At 41.7% G+C, this 15,760-nt stretch overlaps 1 protein-coding gene and 1 pseudogene across 3 annotated transcripts in view; both read right to left on the bottom strand.

The window, feature by feature from the left end:
• Nucleotides 1–577: 577 nt before the first annotated feature.
• Nucleotides 578–15,760, bottom strand: part of STRIP2 (striatin interacting protein 2) — a 62,139-nt gene continuing 46,956 nt past the window's right edge. For 2 of the 3 annotated variants that reach the window (XM_055283979.2, XM_063641609.1), the window contains 3 exons: nt 8,050–8,154; nt 5,887–6,091; nt 578–3,380 (listed from right to left, as the gene is read on the bottom strand). In XM_055283979.2, coding sequence (XP_055139954.1) covers nt 3,130–3,380; nt 5,887–6,091; nt 8,050–8,154 — 561 coding nt within the window. In that variant the 3' untranslated portion in view covers nt 578–3,129. The remainder of the gene's footprint in view (nt 3,381–5,886; nt 6,092–8,049; nt 8,155–15,760) is intronic. The other variant, XM_063641608.1, reaches the window with a different exon arrangement.
• Nucleotides 4,287–4,438, bottom strand: LOC129485622 (uncharacterized; annotated as a pseudogene).

Raw genomic sequence — 15,760 nt, 5'->3', positions numbered from 1 at the left:
CTATTCCATCAGTCTAGTGCCAGAGAAAGAAGACTGTGGAGCAGAGCCAAGCCAAGCAAGCCAAGCTGAGTCGAGCAGAGCTGCGGCTGACTCCCAGACCCGTGAACAAGAAACATTTGTCAAAAGTCACTAAGATCTGGAGTTATTGCTTGTTATTGGTCTATCCTCAGGGAACACTCTGGGGGTAAAATAATATTTTATATATTAACTTTATTATATCCTTCTTTGTTTTTGAGATGGAGTTTTGTTCTTGTTGCCCAGGCTGGAGTGCAGTGGCACGATCTCAGCTCACTGCAACCACCGCCTCCTGGGTTGAAGCGATTCTCCTGCCTCAGCCTCCCAGTAGCTGGGATAACAGGCATGCACCACCACGCCCGGCTAATTTTGTATTTTTAGTAGAGATGGGGTTTCACCATGTTGGTCAGGCTGGTCTCGAACTCCTGACCTCAGGTGATCTGCCCGCCTCAGCCTCCCAGAGTGCTGCGATTACAGGTGTGAGCCACTGCGCCCGGCCTATATCCTTCCTTTCTACATCTGACTTTGAGGTTCTCTTGTGTTGAAGAATTTAAACACCAAATTTCTAATTCCAGCTCATTTTATTTTTATTAAAGTGCTTCAGTAGATGAACAGTATTATCAACAATCAACATAAACTTTACTGAAATATTCACAAATAAAAATCCTCTATAAGTCATTGAAATGTTTTTCTATTTAGTAAAAGTAATCACCATTGGAGACTGGTGAATTTGAATTTATTCCTAACCACATACATGGTTTATATATTAACTTTGTTATGTCCTTCTTTGTTTTTGAGACGCAGTTTCGTTCTTGTTGCCCAGGCTGGAGTGCAGTGGCACGATCTCTGCTCACTGCAACCCATACAGGGTTCTCAAATTGGAAGATTCAACCTGGTTACCTTAATATATGGGGCTGGCTGTCAATACCTGAAAGCTAGTCCCAGCAAGTCTATGGAAAAAATGATGTGACTGGAAACTAATCATTTATCCTTAGTGCTTCAGTTTCTCCATCTGCACTGAAAAGTAACTTTCCCTTAGAGAAGGGTTGTAAATAAATACAAAATGTTAAAGCTTAGCATACTTCTGTGCCTCAAAAAGCATTCATGTACATGCTTTTAAAAGGACAATTTCTTTGTTCTTGACATAAGTTGAATATTATCTGGCTTTAAAATAAATTGATGGATGATTACTCTTTCCTTGAAAATTATCTTTTTACTCAAATCATATTAAAATCATACTAGCCTGACCATAGATTAATTTACAGGACTTGTGCTCAGTAAATTATTTTGATTGCAATAAGGACTACTGTCCTACTTAGGTAAAATTTACAAATTATTTAAAAAAGTTTCATCCATTACTTATATTCTCCAAGACCTATCCATAAAGACAGAAATCCTGGTACTTTAAAGCACATAGAGGTAAAATCCAAAATTTACTTACTAGATTTTGGTATAGCTCCTTTGGATACGTCAAGTATTTTATTCATGTCCTCCAGATGATACTGTGGTTGACAAGGGGCAGAGTAAATAAGCAAATTTTAACTAGGTCTCCCAGCATAAAGTGACCTGGTGCCATCATAAAAAGATTCAGTAGTGCCTAAGTTGGGGGAGGGGGGCAACATTTATAGTAAAAAAGCTTGAAGAAGCTGGGCATGGTGGCTCACGCCTGTAATCCCAGCACCCTGGGAGGCCGAGGCGGGCAGATCACCTGAGGTCAGGAGTTTGAGATCAGCCTGGCTAACACAGTGAAACCCTGTTTCTACTAAAAATACAAAAAATTAGCCAGGCATGGTGGTGCATGCCTGTAATCCCAGCTCCTTGGGAGGCTGAGGCAGGAGAATCGCTTGAACCCGGGAGGCAGATGTTGCAGTGAGCCGAGGTCGTGCCATTGCACTCCAGCTTGGGCAACAAGGCCGAAACTCTGTCTCAAAAAAAAAAAAAAAAAAAAGATCCTAACTAAATCAGAAACTTTTTTAAAAACCTTGTTTATCTTGAGAAGTATGTGATTCTGCTGTACAAGAGAAATATAAAGAGGCTGGTACATCAACTCATATTTTCAATGAAATGTGCAATACTTTTAGGTAGAGACAGTATTGCTAAATCTCCACATGACACTTTGAAACTGCTAGCAATAAAAGGGAAAAAATCATTAATCAACATTGGAGAAAAAGAAAAATGGTAAGCTGTGATGCTTTTACTGTTCTTTTCAATTAGAAAAATATATTGATCATGAGCACAAGTGGACATACCATCTGAATAAATAAAGCCTCCTGTAGTTAACTTGTCATTTAAAAAATGAATTAGATGAAAAGGATAATTTTCTGCAGTATGCTCAGCCATTTTAAGACTGGAGTCATTAAAGAAAAACATGAAACATCCTTAGAGAGGACCTGATTATTTCATATTGGTTGTGGCTCTTTAAAAATGGCAGAGCATTCCATGCCCTATACAGAGTACACAAGGAAATAATTTTCACATTGAATATAGATCTCTTACAGAATGGGGAAAAAACACTTTACACAACATGCTTTTCTATAACATGCAGTATTGAGGGAATAGTAAATCATCATCCTTCACAAAGAAGGTGCAGGTGCTGTAAAATAATCTCAGAGCTAATGATTTTAGAAAGAGGCTGTCTAAATTTGAAATTTAAAATGCAAACTTAATTTCAAAGTTGGTTTTTCCAAATCTCTGATAAGTCCTAGGAATCTACTAGGGTGAGCAAGAAGAAAACTTTCTCCCTATTTTATGACTTGTACCTCCCACTATCTGTGATGAATGCCATGGGTCAAATGCCATAACAAATTTCCTGTTTTAGAGCTAGCAAAATCTAGCCTGGTTCTAGCCAAGACTAAAGCAGGAAAAGGTCCTACCAAAGAGCTTGTCTAGGATTGATCCACCAAAAGATTTCCAAGGCCAAATGGGCACCCAACTGACCCCAGGGCAAGTTGATCATTTTGTTGTGATTCAGGATCCCACCCTTGTACTGTCTCTAGGCCCAAGAGCCCCTAGAAGAGCCCTGAACTGGTAACAAAGCCTGTATGGACAGGGTAGGGAGAGCACCATTTATTGGAGCTGACCTCCATCTATTGATGCTTGTTGACAAGAACTTAGTCAGTGATTCTGGAGCAGCTCCTCCCAACAGATGGGCTGTGAAAACACCTCTCTCTCGAGCCAGAGCTCATATGAGTAGTGGAAATCTTCAGGTAGATCCAACCTCTGCCCCAGTACACTCTGCAAGCAGTTATCCACAGGTGAAAATTCAGAGTCCTGGGGTCTGTCATACCGACGGCTGTTAAAAGCCTCAATGTTGGCCCTCAAGGTACATTCTTCTGCTTGGAAGTCCCATGGCCTGGCATCGATGTCTGTGTTGGAAAGAGTGGAAGAAAAAGACATATAATACAAGACACTGCTCCTCTTACCACAGAGCATGGTCTATGGGATTCCAAAAATGGAACTGCTCAGAAATTTTTTTTTTTTTTGTAAAGAGCAATGTATGAAGTTAGTATACAGCATGCTGACACTTAGGTTTAAAAAATACACATATGCCCACATGTATATGCAGAAATTATCTTTGGAAGGGTAGTGTAGAAACTGGTAATAGTAGTTACCTATGAGAAAGGAAATGAGGGCCCAGAGGGAGGTGGACTTCTTCTATTGTATTTCCTTTTCATTATTTCACTTTCTTATTAGCTTTATGTATTACTAGTTATATGTATTATGTTTCCCAAAAGGGTAATTAAATTCCTTTTATGCAGCTTTCCTTAGGGGATGAGTGTCCCATCTGAATGGAATAGCCAGCTCTCAAGGAATAGGAAGGGGCAAGAGGGGTATAACATGGAGAATCAGAATGGACCAATTACCGAAGACTTTCCTGATTCCCTGGAATCTCCTCCAGCACATGATAAATCTATATGTCAGCTTATTTTAAGATGATGAGGTGACAGCTCCAATGAAGGTAAAAACAGAAAACAGATAATCTGTTTTGCTTCTATTCACTTAGACACTTATTTCAGGGCTAAAGATACAAATCTCCCAGATCTCTCAAGTCCTACATGCAAGGGTTTATCATAAGGAAGTGTAGTGTGAGTTTGGGCTCATAATGGCAGCAACAACAGATGTGCCGTTTGCAGGATAAAACATTTTTGTGTTTTAAAAATTTACAAGAATTTAATAGATAATTGTGCTTTATGTCTTATAGCAGAAGTTGCATCCTGGCTTGTTATGTGCCTATCATATGTTTCCTTTAGTTCTCTAAACCCTTTTTTAGTGAAAAGACAGTCCCTCACTACCACAAATTATGCAGTTGAGTTTCCCACATTTGGGGAATAGCAGGGGTCAGCATATCTGGAGTAAAATGGATAAACCTTGTCTTGGGAAAACCACCTTCATGATCATGGTATTTTCCCTGACAGGTAAGTAAGTATAGTTCTCTGAACTCTTTACTGCATCATCCTTTAAAATTCAAGCAGGTTACAAACCCAGCAAAGACAAGTCATTACCAAAAATTCTCAAATACAATTATGGAAATAATGGTCAAATACAAAACAACAAAAAAGCTCTCCAAAATAAATTTTTCCAAACTCTAATCAATCTTACAAGTTCTGGTAATTCAACCAAATATCTTGCCTTCTGATGTGAGGCAATGTACAGTTCACATCCTGCAGCCAAAAAGGTTTAAATTGAATTCATCAAACCTTTAGATTTAACTTCAAGTTTATAGGTAATACCATAGATAGAGGAATAAAGTAGATAACACCACAAAGAAGAAAACAGACAAATCCAGAATGTGAGTATTTTGCAGGACAACTGGCCTAGTTCTTCAATTAGTTAGCATTAATGGTGGGGGTGGGGAGACTGCTAGAGGCCAAGCACGGTGGCTTTACACCTGTAATCCCAGCACTTTGGGAGGCCAGGGCAGGAGGATCCCTTGAGCCCAGGAGTTCAAGACCAGCCTGGGCAACACAGGGAGAGACTCCATCTCTACAAAAAAATTTTAAAAATTAGCCGGGTGTGGTGGTGGTATGCATCTGTAGTCCCAGCTACTTGGCAGCTGGGAGGATCACTTGAGCCCAGGAAGTCGAGGCTGCAGTGAGCCATTATCATGCCACTGCTTTCCAGCCTGGGTGACAGAGCGACCCTCTCTCTCAAAACAAACAAACAAACAAACAAAAAACAGAAAACAAAAATAATTAACATATATATAACAACTGGATGCAACCTCTGGACCTGGAATGGATTCTGACTTGGAAAAATAGCTATAAAGAACATTTTGGGACAACTAGAAAATTGTGAATATGAAATTTATTAGATGAAATGAAAATGTAGTGACATGAAAAGGTAGAGATAATGTTAAAAGAGAAAATTACAAAATAGCATACATAACTTGCTTTCACTTTAATAAAATATGCATATATATATATAGAGAAAAAGATCTGGAGGAATATACAATAAGATGTTAATGGTGGCAATTTCTGCATAGTACAAATATGGCATAAATATAATACAGTAAAATGTTTGTTTACTTGTATTTTCTATCTTTTTTTCTAACTGCTTTGTAATAATAAAAAGTTGTTTTAATTTAAATCTTTTGGAGAAAGCTGTCATTTAAAAGAATGTTTTGGAAAGGCAATTATCTCTCAATTTACTTGTTTTATAAAACGGATTTTCATAGTTTACATAGGATAAGGGTACATATTAGAATTTGAGGCATAACCTTAAAGTGTGGTGTATCAACGCCTGACCTATAATCACATATTTTTTCGTCTAAAATATGTAACAATTCATGCCAAAGAGGAGTGATAAATATTTATCTAGTTTTGTCTAAACCCCAGGAAACTCCAGGAAGTCAAGAGCTTTGGGAAGACTCACCATTCCCGTAAGCCCAGTCATCGTTCATGCGGTGACGCACTTTCTGGTAAATGGCTGACATGGTTTTCATGTTGCTTTTCCTCCACTGGCGCCCCAGGTACTTGGTCTGTATCTTTAGCAGCTTTAGGACATAAAGTTGCAGCATGGCCTGTTTGACCTTGAGGGCCCGCTTTAAGATTGGTGCCGATTTAAACACTACCAGCATCTGTTCATTGAAAGAGGGGTGGGGTAAAGATCTAACGTTTCTTGGAATTTCCAGTTTACAGACAAATTAAACCAAACCTAGCTAGCCTCAGAAATCCCTGGGGAGCTTTCAGGAATCTATGGTCCAGGCTCTACTTAGATTTAATCTTCAAGAATATAGAGGGGGGCTGGGCGCGGTGGCTCATGTCTGTAATCCCAGCACTTTGGGAGGCCGAAACCAGTGGATCACCTAAGGTCAGGAGTTTGAGACTACCCTGGCCAACATGATGAAACCCCATCTCTACTAAAAATACAAAAATTAGCCAGGCATGGTGGCATGGGCCTGTAATCCCAGCTACTAAGGAGGCTGAGGCACATGAATTGCTTGAACCCAGGAGGTGGAGTTTGCAGTGAGCTGAGATCATGCCACTGCACTACAGCTTGGGTGACAGAGCAAGACTCCATCTCAAAAAAAAAAAAAAAAAAAAAAATATATATATATATATATATATATATATATATATATTTAGAGAGAGAGAGAGAGAGAACTATTCCATTCATATTTTATTGTTCAAAGTTTTCAATATTCAAAGCATATAGTATAAAGTGAAAAGAAAATTTTGTCAGCCACACATATCATTTCCACTGTCACAGTTTTTTGTTTATTTTCTGGAGATAATTCTATGTATGCATACATTACTTTTATTTTTTCGTTTTGTTTTTAAGATGGAGTCTTACTCTGTCACCCAGGCTGGAGTGCAGTGGTGCAATCTCGGTTCACTGCAACCTCCACCTCCTGGGTTCAAGTGATTCTCCTGCCTCAGCCTCTCCTGAGTAGAGGCGCCCGCCACCACACCCAGCTAATTTTTAGTAGAGATGGGGTTTCATCATGTTGGTCAGGCTGGTCTCAAACTCCTGAGCTCAAGTGATCCTCCCACCTTGGCCTTCTGAAGTGCTGAGATTACAGGCGTGGGCCACCACACCCAGACTACTTTTGTTTTTTATCACAAATGGTAGCCAGCTACATATCCTGCCACACTGTTCTATACCTGGTTTTTTTTATTGAATATATCTTGAAAATCATTCCATATCAGTACAGAACTGCCTCATTCTTTTACTTTTTTTTAATAGAGATGGGGTCTTATCATGTTGCCCAGGCTGGTCTCAAACTCCTGGGCTCAAGCAATCCTTCTGCCTCAGCCTCCCAAAGTGATGGGATTACAGGCACGCACCACTGAGCCCGGCGGCTCATTCTTTTTAATGATTGCATAATATTCTATTATAAGAACATACCATCATTTATTTAACCAGTTGGTCCTGCTTAATGAGCATTTAGCTTGTTTACAGGCTTTCATTATTATTATTAATAATTTTTTGAGATGGAGTCTCCTCTGTCGCCCAGGCTGGAGTGCAGTGGCATGATCTCGGCTCACTGAAACCTCTGCCTCCCAGGTTCAAGCGATTCTCCTGCCTCAGCCTCCCGAGTAGCTGGGATTACAGGTGCCTGCCACCATTCCCGGCTAATTTTTGTATTTTTAGTAGAGATGGGGTTTCACCATGTTGGTCAGGCTGGTCTTGAACTCCTGACCTTGTTATTTGCCCGCCTCGGCTTCCCAAAGTGCTGGGATTACAGGCATGAGCCACGGCACCCAGCCAAGCTTTCATTATTATAAACAATGCTGCAATGATAAACCTTGCACTTGCATCATTTGGGAATGTGTGTAATCCAGACAACATTGCTAGCTTCCCTGCTAGAGTTGCCCTGAGGGAGGGTTTGAGATTCAGCCCCCTGAAAAGAAATGGACTGATAAGTAATCATCTAATATAGAATAAGTGCCCAGAATTATGAGATGCTAAATCTTATGTAGCATTCAGTGTCTATATAAGGAGATCACAAACCAGGGAGCACACAAATATTTACTAGCGATCTTTTAAAAATTCAGTCAGATGGACAACTCCATGATGTAAAATCACCCTCACCATCGTCCGGGAATGTTTCCATTTGGTCAGTTTATTGAGCAGCCTCAGGAGGTTGATGCAGGAAAAGAGGTTCCTCCAGCAGAACTGGCTGTTGTCTCCAGCTTCCTATAGTAGGAAACATCCATCATTATCTTGATACCTACAAGGCTTTAATTCCCACAGAAGCCTGGAAGTCAGTGTTGGTCAGTTTAGGTGAGGCCTTCCTGTATGAAATAATACCTCCTCACCTTCCTTTTCTTAACACACTGAAGTCTCCAAAGCCCACGGTTTGAAAACTCCCTCAGCTGCCAATCCTGGAAGACTCTACCTACAGCATGTGTTGGTTAGAAAGATGATACATGAGCACAGGAACCTGATTCAGGCAAGTTTTCTTGTGTAGCTCATTGTTCCAGGATCAGAAAAGAGCTGGGAGAATTTTACCTCCATATACAGGTACTTTGCGCTTATATAAACCATGTTTGTAATTGTTAGGATTAGGTCTAATTCTGGTAGATTTTAAACTATGTTGGATGGATCTGATATCAACTATGGTTGAATTTTTTTTTTAATCAACTCCACCCTCCTTTATCAAACCATATTACAGTCAGATGCTTAATTCTTCAGCATGGAAGGAAAAATGGCAGATAGTTTATTCTAATCAGATATTTTTCTTATATATTTCTTGATAGTTTGTGAACACCTAACCAGAGACAACAGATGGATGTCAGATTAAAAGCAGGTATCTACTCATAGAAACATTTTTCAGAAATAAAAATATGAGTCCTTATGTGAATTTGGGGCTTGCAAATACATACTGGTGTCAGAAGCTATATAAATCAATGAGCACACATGACAGCCAAACTAACATCTTGGAAATTCCTCACATCTACAATGTGATAGGAGAATGTAGGAGTAGACGACATGTAGAAGTGAGCTGCTGTCTGGTGAATGGAAAATTACCTCCTCCTCCCTCAAATTAATTTGAAGCAAGATAGGCATATATCTAATGTGGAATGATCATCCGAGGTTTTTGAGGGTATTAGGCTTTCCTAATACCTAATACCAAGAGCCAAAAAGTCTCAGGGAAATTTCTCATTTAGAAATATTATTTATAGGCCAGGTATGGTAGCTCACACTGGTAATCCCAGCACTTTGGGAGGCCAAGGCAGGCAGATCACCGAGTCCAGGAGTTCGAGACCAGCTTGGCCAACATGGCGAAACTCCATTTCTACTAAAAAAATTTAAAAAATTAGCTGTGTGGTGGCAGGCGCCTGTAATCCCAGCTACTTGGGAGGCTGAGACAGGAGAATCACTTGAACCCAGGAGGCAGAGGTTGCAGTGAGCCGAGACTGCACCATTGCACTCCAGCCTGGGCAACAGAGAGAAACTTCATCTCAAAAAAAAAAAAAATATTATTTATAAATAATATTCTCCATCCTATAGTAAATGTTCAATATTGTCCCAGGAGAACCATCTGTCTGCTTCTAAGGAAAACTTCTATGGGATTTTCTACTCTAGTGCATCAACTAGTCTGGCTTGCCCCAAATAGACCAAGTTCTACAGATGTTATATCTTGTGTGGTTAATAGAGACAGGCAGACTTTTACTTTTTTTTTTTTTTTTTTTTTTTTGAGACAGAGTTTTGCTTTTGTTGCCCAGACTGGAGTGCAATGGGGTGATCTCGGCTCACTGCAACCTCTGCCTCCCAGGTTCAAGCGATTCTCCTGCCTCAGTCTCCTGAGTAGCTGGGATTATAGAAATGCACCACCACGCCTAGCTAATTTTATAGTTTTGGTAGAGATGGGGTTACTCCATGTTGGTCAGGCTGGTCTCGAACTCCTAACCTCAGGTGATCCGCCTGCCTTGGCCTCCCAAAGTGCTGGGATTATAGGCATGAGCCACCGCGCCCGACCAGACTTTCAAATTTTTAAGACACAAGGGAAACACAAAACATATGTGATAGGTAAGTGTATTTCTACTGTGAGCTTCCTTCATCCTGATTTTCAATACAGTAGAGGCATAAAAAGCCTTGCATTCCTCAGTGTCTCAAAGAATAATATGGGAGAGAAGGCATCCCCTTGCAGAAGCAGCATTGGAATAGATACCAGAATACTCGGATTATGGCCTCATCCCTGACTGTATAATCTTAGGTAAATAATTTTCCTTGTTTCCTGTAGGAGGTTGAACTAGCTAATCTTTAAGATCACTTCAGCTCTGAGCATTCTATAATTCCGTGATTTACGTGGACTTTCTCCAGTTGAAAAGAACTGCCTCGTTCTTTTTAATGGTTACCTAATATTGTATTGCAAGTACATAATTTATTTAACCAGTTGGCCCTATATTAGTGGGCATTTAGGTTATTGCCAATCTTTCAATTTTTCTTTTTCTGAGATGGAGTCTGATGCTGTCACCCAGGCTGGAGTGCAGTGGTGCCATCTCGGCTCACCGCAACCTCTGCTTCCCGGGTTCAAGCGATTCTCCTGCCTCAGCCTCCCGAGTAGCTGGGACTACAGATGCCTGCCACCACGCCCAGTTAATTTTTCTATTTTTAGTAGAGATGGGGTTTCACCATGTTGGCCAGGCTGGTCTTGAACTCCTGACCTCAGGTGATCTGCCTGCCTCGGTCTCCCAAAGTGTTGGGATTACAGGCGTGAGCTACTGCGCCTGGCCATTTTTTTTTTTTTTTCTGAGACAGAGTCTAGCTCTGTTGTCCACGCTGGAGTGCAGTGGAGCAATCTTGGCTCACTGCAAACTCCACTTTCTGGGTTCAAGCAGTTCTCATGTCTCAACCTCCCAAGTAGCCGGGATTACAGGCACAGGCCACCACACTCAGCTAATTTTTGTATTTTTAGTAGAGATGGAGTTTCTCCATGTTGGCCAGGCTGGTCTTGAACTCCTGGCCTCAAGTGATCCACCTGCCTTGGCCTCCCAAAGTGCTGGGATTACAGGCGTGAGCTATCACGTGCCTGGCCCCCAATTTTTCATTATTACAAACAATGCTGCAATGAATAATCTTTCTTTTTTTGAGATGGAGTCTCGCTCTTTTGCCCAGAATGGAGTGCAGTGGCACGATCTCGGCTCATTGCAAGCTCCGCCTCCCGGGTTCACGCCATTCTCCTGCCTCAGCCTCCCCAGTAGCTGTGACTACAGGCGCCCGCCACCATGCCCGGCTAATTTTTTGTATTTTTAGTAGAGACGGGGTTTCACCGTGTTAGCCAGGATGGTCTCGATCTCCTGACCTCACGATCTGCCCGCCTTGGCCTCCCAAAGTGCTGGGATTACAGGCGTGAGCCACCGCGCCTGGCCTCACAATGAATAATCTTAGAATTATAACATTTGACATTTGGGATGTGTGACTATAATCCAAACAACTTTGCTAACTTCCCTAGCAGAGATTCTCTGTGGGAGGGTCTATATTTAAATCTCAAAAATAAATGGACTGGTGATTAATCAAGTAAAGTTTGATTGTTTGTTTGTTTTGAGTCTGACTCTTGCTGTGTCGTTCAGGCTGGAGTGCAGTGGCACCACCTCAGCTCACTACGACCTCCGCCACCCGGTTCAAGTGATTCTCGTGCCTCAGCCTCCTGAGTAGCTGGAATTACAGGTGTGCACTACCACGCCCAGCTAATCTTTGTATTAGGAGAGATGGGGTTTCACCATGTTGGCCAGGCTGGTCTCGAACTCCTGGCCTCAAGTGATCCACCCACCTCGGCCTCCCAAAGTGCTGGGATTACAGGCGTGAGCCACTGTGCCCTACCAAGTAAAGTTTTAAAAGTGAAGTTTTGGGCTGGGCGCAGTGGCTAATGCTTGTAATCCCAGCACTTTGAGAGGCCGAGGCGGGCAGATCACAAGGTCAGATAGAGACCATCCTGGTCAACATGGTGAAACCCCATCTCTACCAAAAATACAAAAATTTGCAGGGCATGGTGGCATGCACCTATAGTCCCAGCTTCTCGGGAGGCTGAGACAGGAGAATCGCTTGAACCCAGGAGGCAGAGGTTGTAGTGAGCCAAGATTTCGCCACTGCACTCCAGCCTGGCGACAGAGTGAGACTCCGTCTAAAAAAAAAAAAGTGAAGTTTTGAGTGAGGGTCAGCTGTCTGTGGCTGCTGCCTTTTCCTTAGGGCTCAGTCTCAAGAATTCCAGGAAAGGAACCCAAGTTCCCTCTTTGAAGATAGTCTCAGCTGCCCATGGCCTTGCTCTCCTTTCTTCTTTCTTTTTTTTTTTGTTTTTTGAGACAGGGTCTCACTATTTTTTTTTTTTTTTTTTGAGACAGAGTCTCGCTCTGTTGCCCAGGCTGGAGTGCAGTGGCACTATCTTGGCTCACTGCAACCTCTGCCTCCCAGGTTCAAGCTATTCTCCTGCATCAGCCTCCCAAGTAGCTGGGATTACAGGCACATGCCACCATGCCCAGCTAATTTTTCTATTTTTAGTACAGACAGGGTTTCACCATGTTGGAAAGGCTGGTCTCAAACGGCAGACCCTCAGGTGATCTGCCCGCCTCAGCCTCCCAAAGTGCTGGCACTACAGGAGTGAGCCACCGCACCTGGCCGGGTTTTACTATTTTGCCTGGGCTGGGCTCAAACTCACCATCCTCCCACTTCAGCTTCCCAAGTAGCTGGGACTATAGGCATGTGCCAACTCTCTTTTCCTTCTGATACTGCTTCCCCAGACAACTGTAACTAGCCCCACTTCTCACATCAGATGCTGCCAGGAGCTGGCACTGAAAGCACACACACTGGTCAGTGGCTCTCTCAGGATGGCCACCAAACCCTAGCTTGTTCTGTCTCCCTTGTTTGCAGCAGGCTCTACCTGAAGCACTGCTCCAGCCTGTGCCTTGTTCCAACCCAACAGATAACTTTTTTCCTAGCAGGCCTTCAGTTCCACAGGTACCTGTTCATATTTGCCAAACTTGAGAGTTTTTTCTTCATGTTTATGTTCATTTAAGGCAGGTCACCTTTCTCTATTATTGTTTTTTTTTGCAAGACTCAGCATATTAAGATGGAAACCTCTATGAGGAGATACAAAATTTGTGAACAGCAGCCCACAGTCACATTCTCTTGTTCCTGGTACTTCATACTAGCAAGACCTTTACTTCCTTTGTATCAACTAAAGTTAAAAAAAAAAAAAAAAAACAAAACACACACCCACGACCTACTCTCAAGAGTATTTGTTTGCAGTATGCCTTAGGTCTAAAGATTCAGTTCAAGGACCACATCCTACCCTTTCAGAGTATCTCCAAGGCACTATGAGGGCTCTATTCTCAAAGATCCATCCATAACCCAGCTGAGTGAGCCAAGCCAAATAAAATCTAGGCTATGCCAATTATGTAGATAATTAATTCAGATAACTAAGGAAGAATGAAGCATTTCTTCCTTTCGGATTGAGGAAATCATATTGGTTAGAATGTGAGCACCAGAAGGAATGTAGTTGCTCTAGTCCCAATTCTGTCATCCACAGAAACAAAAGCTGGGGCCCAGAAAGGAGAAGGGGCTTGCCCAAGGTCACATGATAAGCACCCAATCACCAGTATTCAGTCAATTAGAAGACTCTTTGTTTACTGTTCACCTTCTAGCTGCACTTCTGGAATCCTGCACACAGAAGGCAATGCAGAGGAAATTTAGTTGGATCCCCTGCTTTCTGAGCTACTTAAAGACTCAATGGTGGAAAAGCACATTCTTTGGTCCTACCATAATTCGTACTTCAAACCAGAAGAAAATAATTGTTTCCAGGAAAAACAAAAACAAAAAACAGTGAGGTTTCCTGCTTTAAATGGGAGCATTTGACTGAATCTAGTCAGCCTATGATCAGATTGAACCTTTAAAGAAGGGCTACTAAGGGTGAGATCTAATACTATATCTCAAACCTCCTCAACAGCTTACTGAAGTCCCTGTGTGACAAATGAGTTCTGCACTGATAAATCAAAATTATTAATATTAGCTTGGTTATTTTATAATGAATCTAGGGGAATTTTATAGTCCAAGGAAAGTCAGATGCTTATCTAATGACCCAATCTTCCTTCTTTTATAGATGAAATTTCTATAGCCTACAGGAAATCTGCTCAAGATCCCTTATAGTTGGAAGTGGCAAAGCCAGGTTTGTTTGTCTTTTCCATACTACCAACTAGTCTATTTCTCTGCTTTTTGCTTCAGGCTTTCCATGCCATGTTAGCCCTGCATTTATTTGAAACTATTACAAAAACTTATGCTGGCCAGGCATGGTGGCTCACACCTGTAATCCCAGTACTTTGGGAGGTCAAGGCAGGAGGATTGCTTGAGACCAGGGATTTGAAACAAGCCTGGGCAACATAGTGACACTTTGTTTCTACAAAAAATTTAAAAATTGCCTGGGCAATATAGTAAGACCTTGTCTCTACAAAAAATATAAAAACTTAGCCAGGCGTGGTGACATGTGCCTCTAGTCCCAGCTACTCAGGAGGCTGAGGTGGGAGGATCACTTGAGCCCAAAGGATAGGTTGCAGTGAGCCAAGATCTCACCACTGCACTCTAGCCTGGGTGACAGGGTGAGACTCCTTCTCAAAAAAAAAAAAGAAAAAGAAAAAGAAATTGCTAGGTCTTAATACTTAACTGATTTCAAATTCATGGGAATAACTACTATTTGATAAATGATTCTTTTGATTCATTTCTCTATTATGGTTCACATAACAAAATGAAATCCTATTTTTATTTCAAATTTTCTTTTTTTTGACTATTACAAAAGTTTATGTGGGGAAAAGAAAGAGAGATCAGCCTGTTACTGTGTCTATATAGAAGGAAGTAGACATAAGAGACTCCATTTAGTTCTGTATTTGAGATGCTGTTAATCTGTGACCCTACCCCCAACCTTGTCCTTGCAAGAGACATGTGCTGTGGTGACTTAAGGTTAAAAGGATTTTGGGCGGTGCAGAATGTGCTTTGTTAAACAAGTGCCTAAAGGCTGCTTATGGTTAAAGGTCATCACCATTCTCTTAAATCTAGAGAAAAAGAAAAACATTTGTCTCCTGCCCGTCCCTGGGGGATGGAACATCTCCAGGTAAAACCCTTTGTGTGCTTTGTTTACCGAGTAAGGAGAAAACCGCCTTTAGGAATAAGGTGGGGCTTGCTGGAGCAATACTGCTAAAAGGTTTATGGAGATGTTCGCATATGCATCTCAAGGCACAGCATTTTCTTTTAAACTTATTGATGTTACAAGGATTTTTTGTTCATATGTCTTACTGCTGATTTCCTCCCTACAATGATCCTATTGTCCAGTCACTCCCTTATCTTTTTGATGGTAAACATAATTATCAATAAATACTAAGGGAACTCAGAGGCCGGGGCCGGTGTGGGTCCTCTGTAAGCACAGCACCGGTCCCCTGGGCCCCGCTTTTCCTTCTCTACACTTTGTCTCTGTGTCTTATTCCTTTTCTCAAGTCTTTCGTCCCACCTAACGAGAAGCACCCACAGGTGTGGAGGGGCAGGCCACCCCTTCATCTGGCGCCCAACGTGGGGCGCTTTTCTCTAAGGTGAAGGTACGCTGGAGCGTGGTCATTGAGGACAAGTCGACGAGAGACTCCCGAGTACGTCTACAGTCAGCCTTGCGGTAAGCTTGTGCGCTCGGAAGAACCTAGGGTAACAATGGGGCAAACTAAAAGTAAATATGCCTCTTATCGCAGCTTTATAAAAATTCTCTTAAAAAGAGGGGGAGTTAAAGTGTCTACCAAAAATCTAAATACACTCTTTCAAACAATAGAAC

Source organism: Symphalangus syndactylus, chromosome 6 (genome assembly GCF_028878055.3).
Source record: "Symphalangus syndactylus isolate Jambi chromosome 6, NHGRI_mSymSyn1-v2.1_pri, whole genome shotgun sequence".
Taxonomy (NCBI): domain Eukaryota; kingdom Metazoa; phylum Chordata; class Mammalia; order Primates; family Hylobatidae; genus Symphalangus; species Symphalangus syndactylus.
This window is presented reverse-complemented; position numbering and strand designations above follow the sequence as displayed.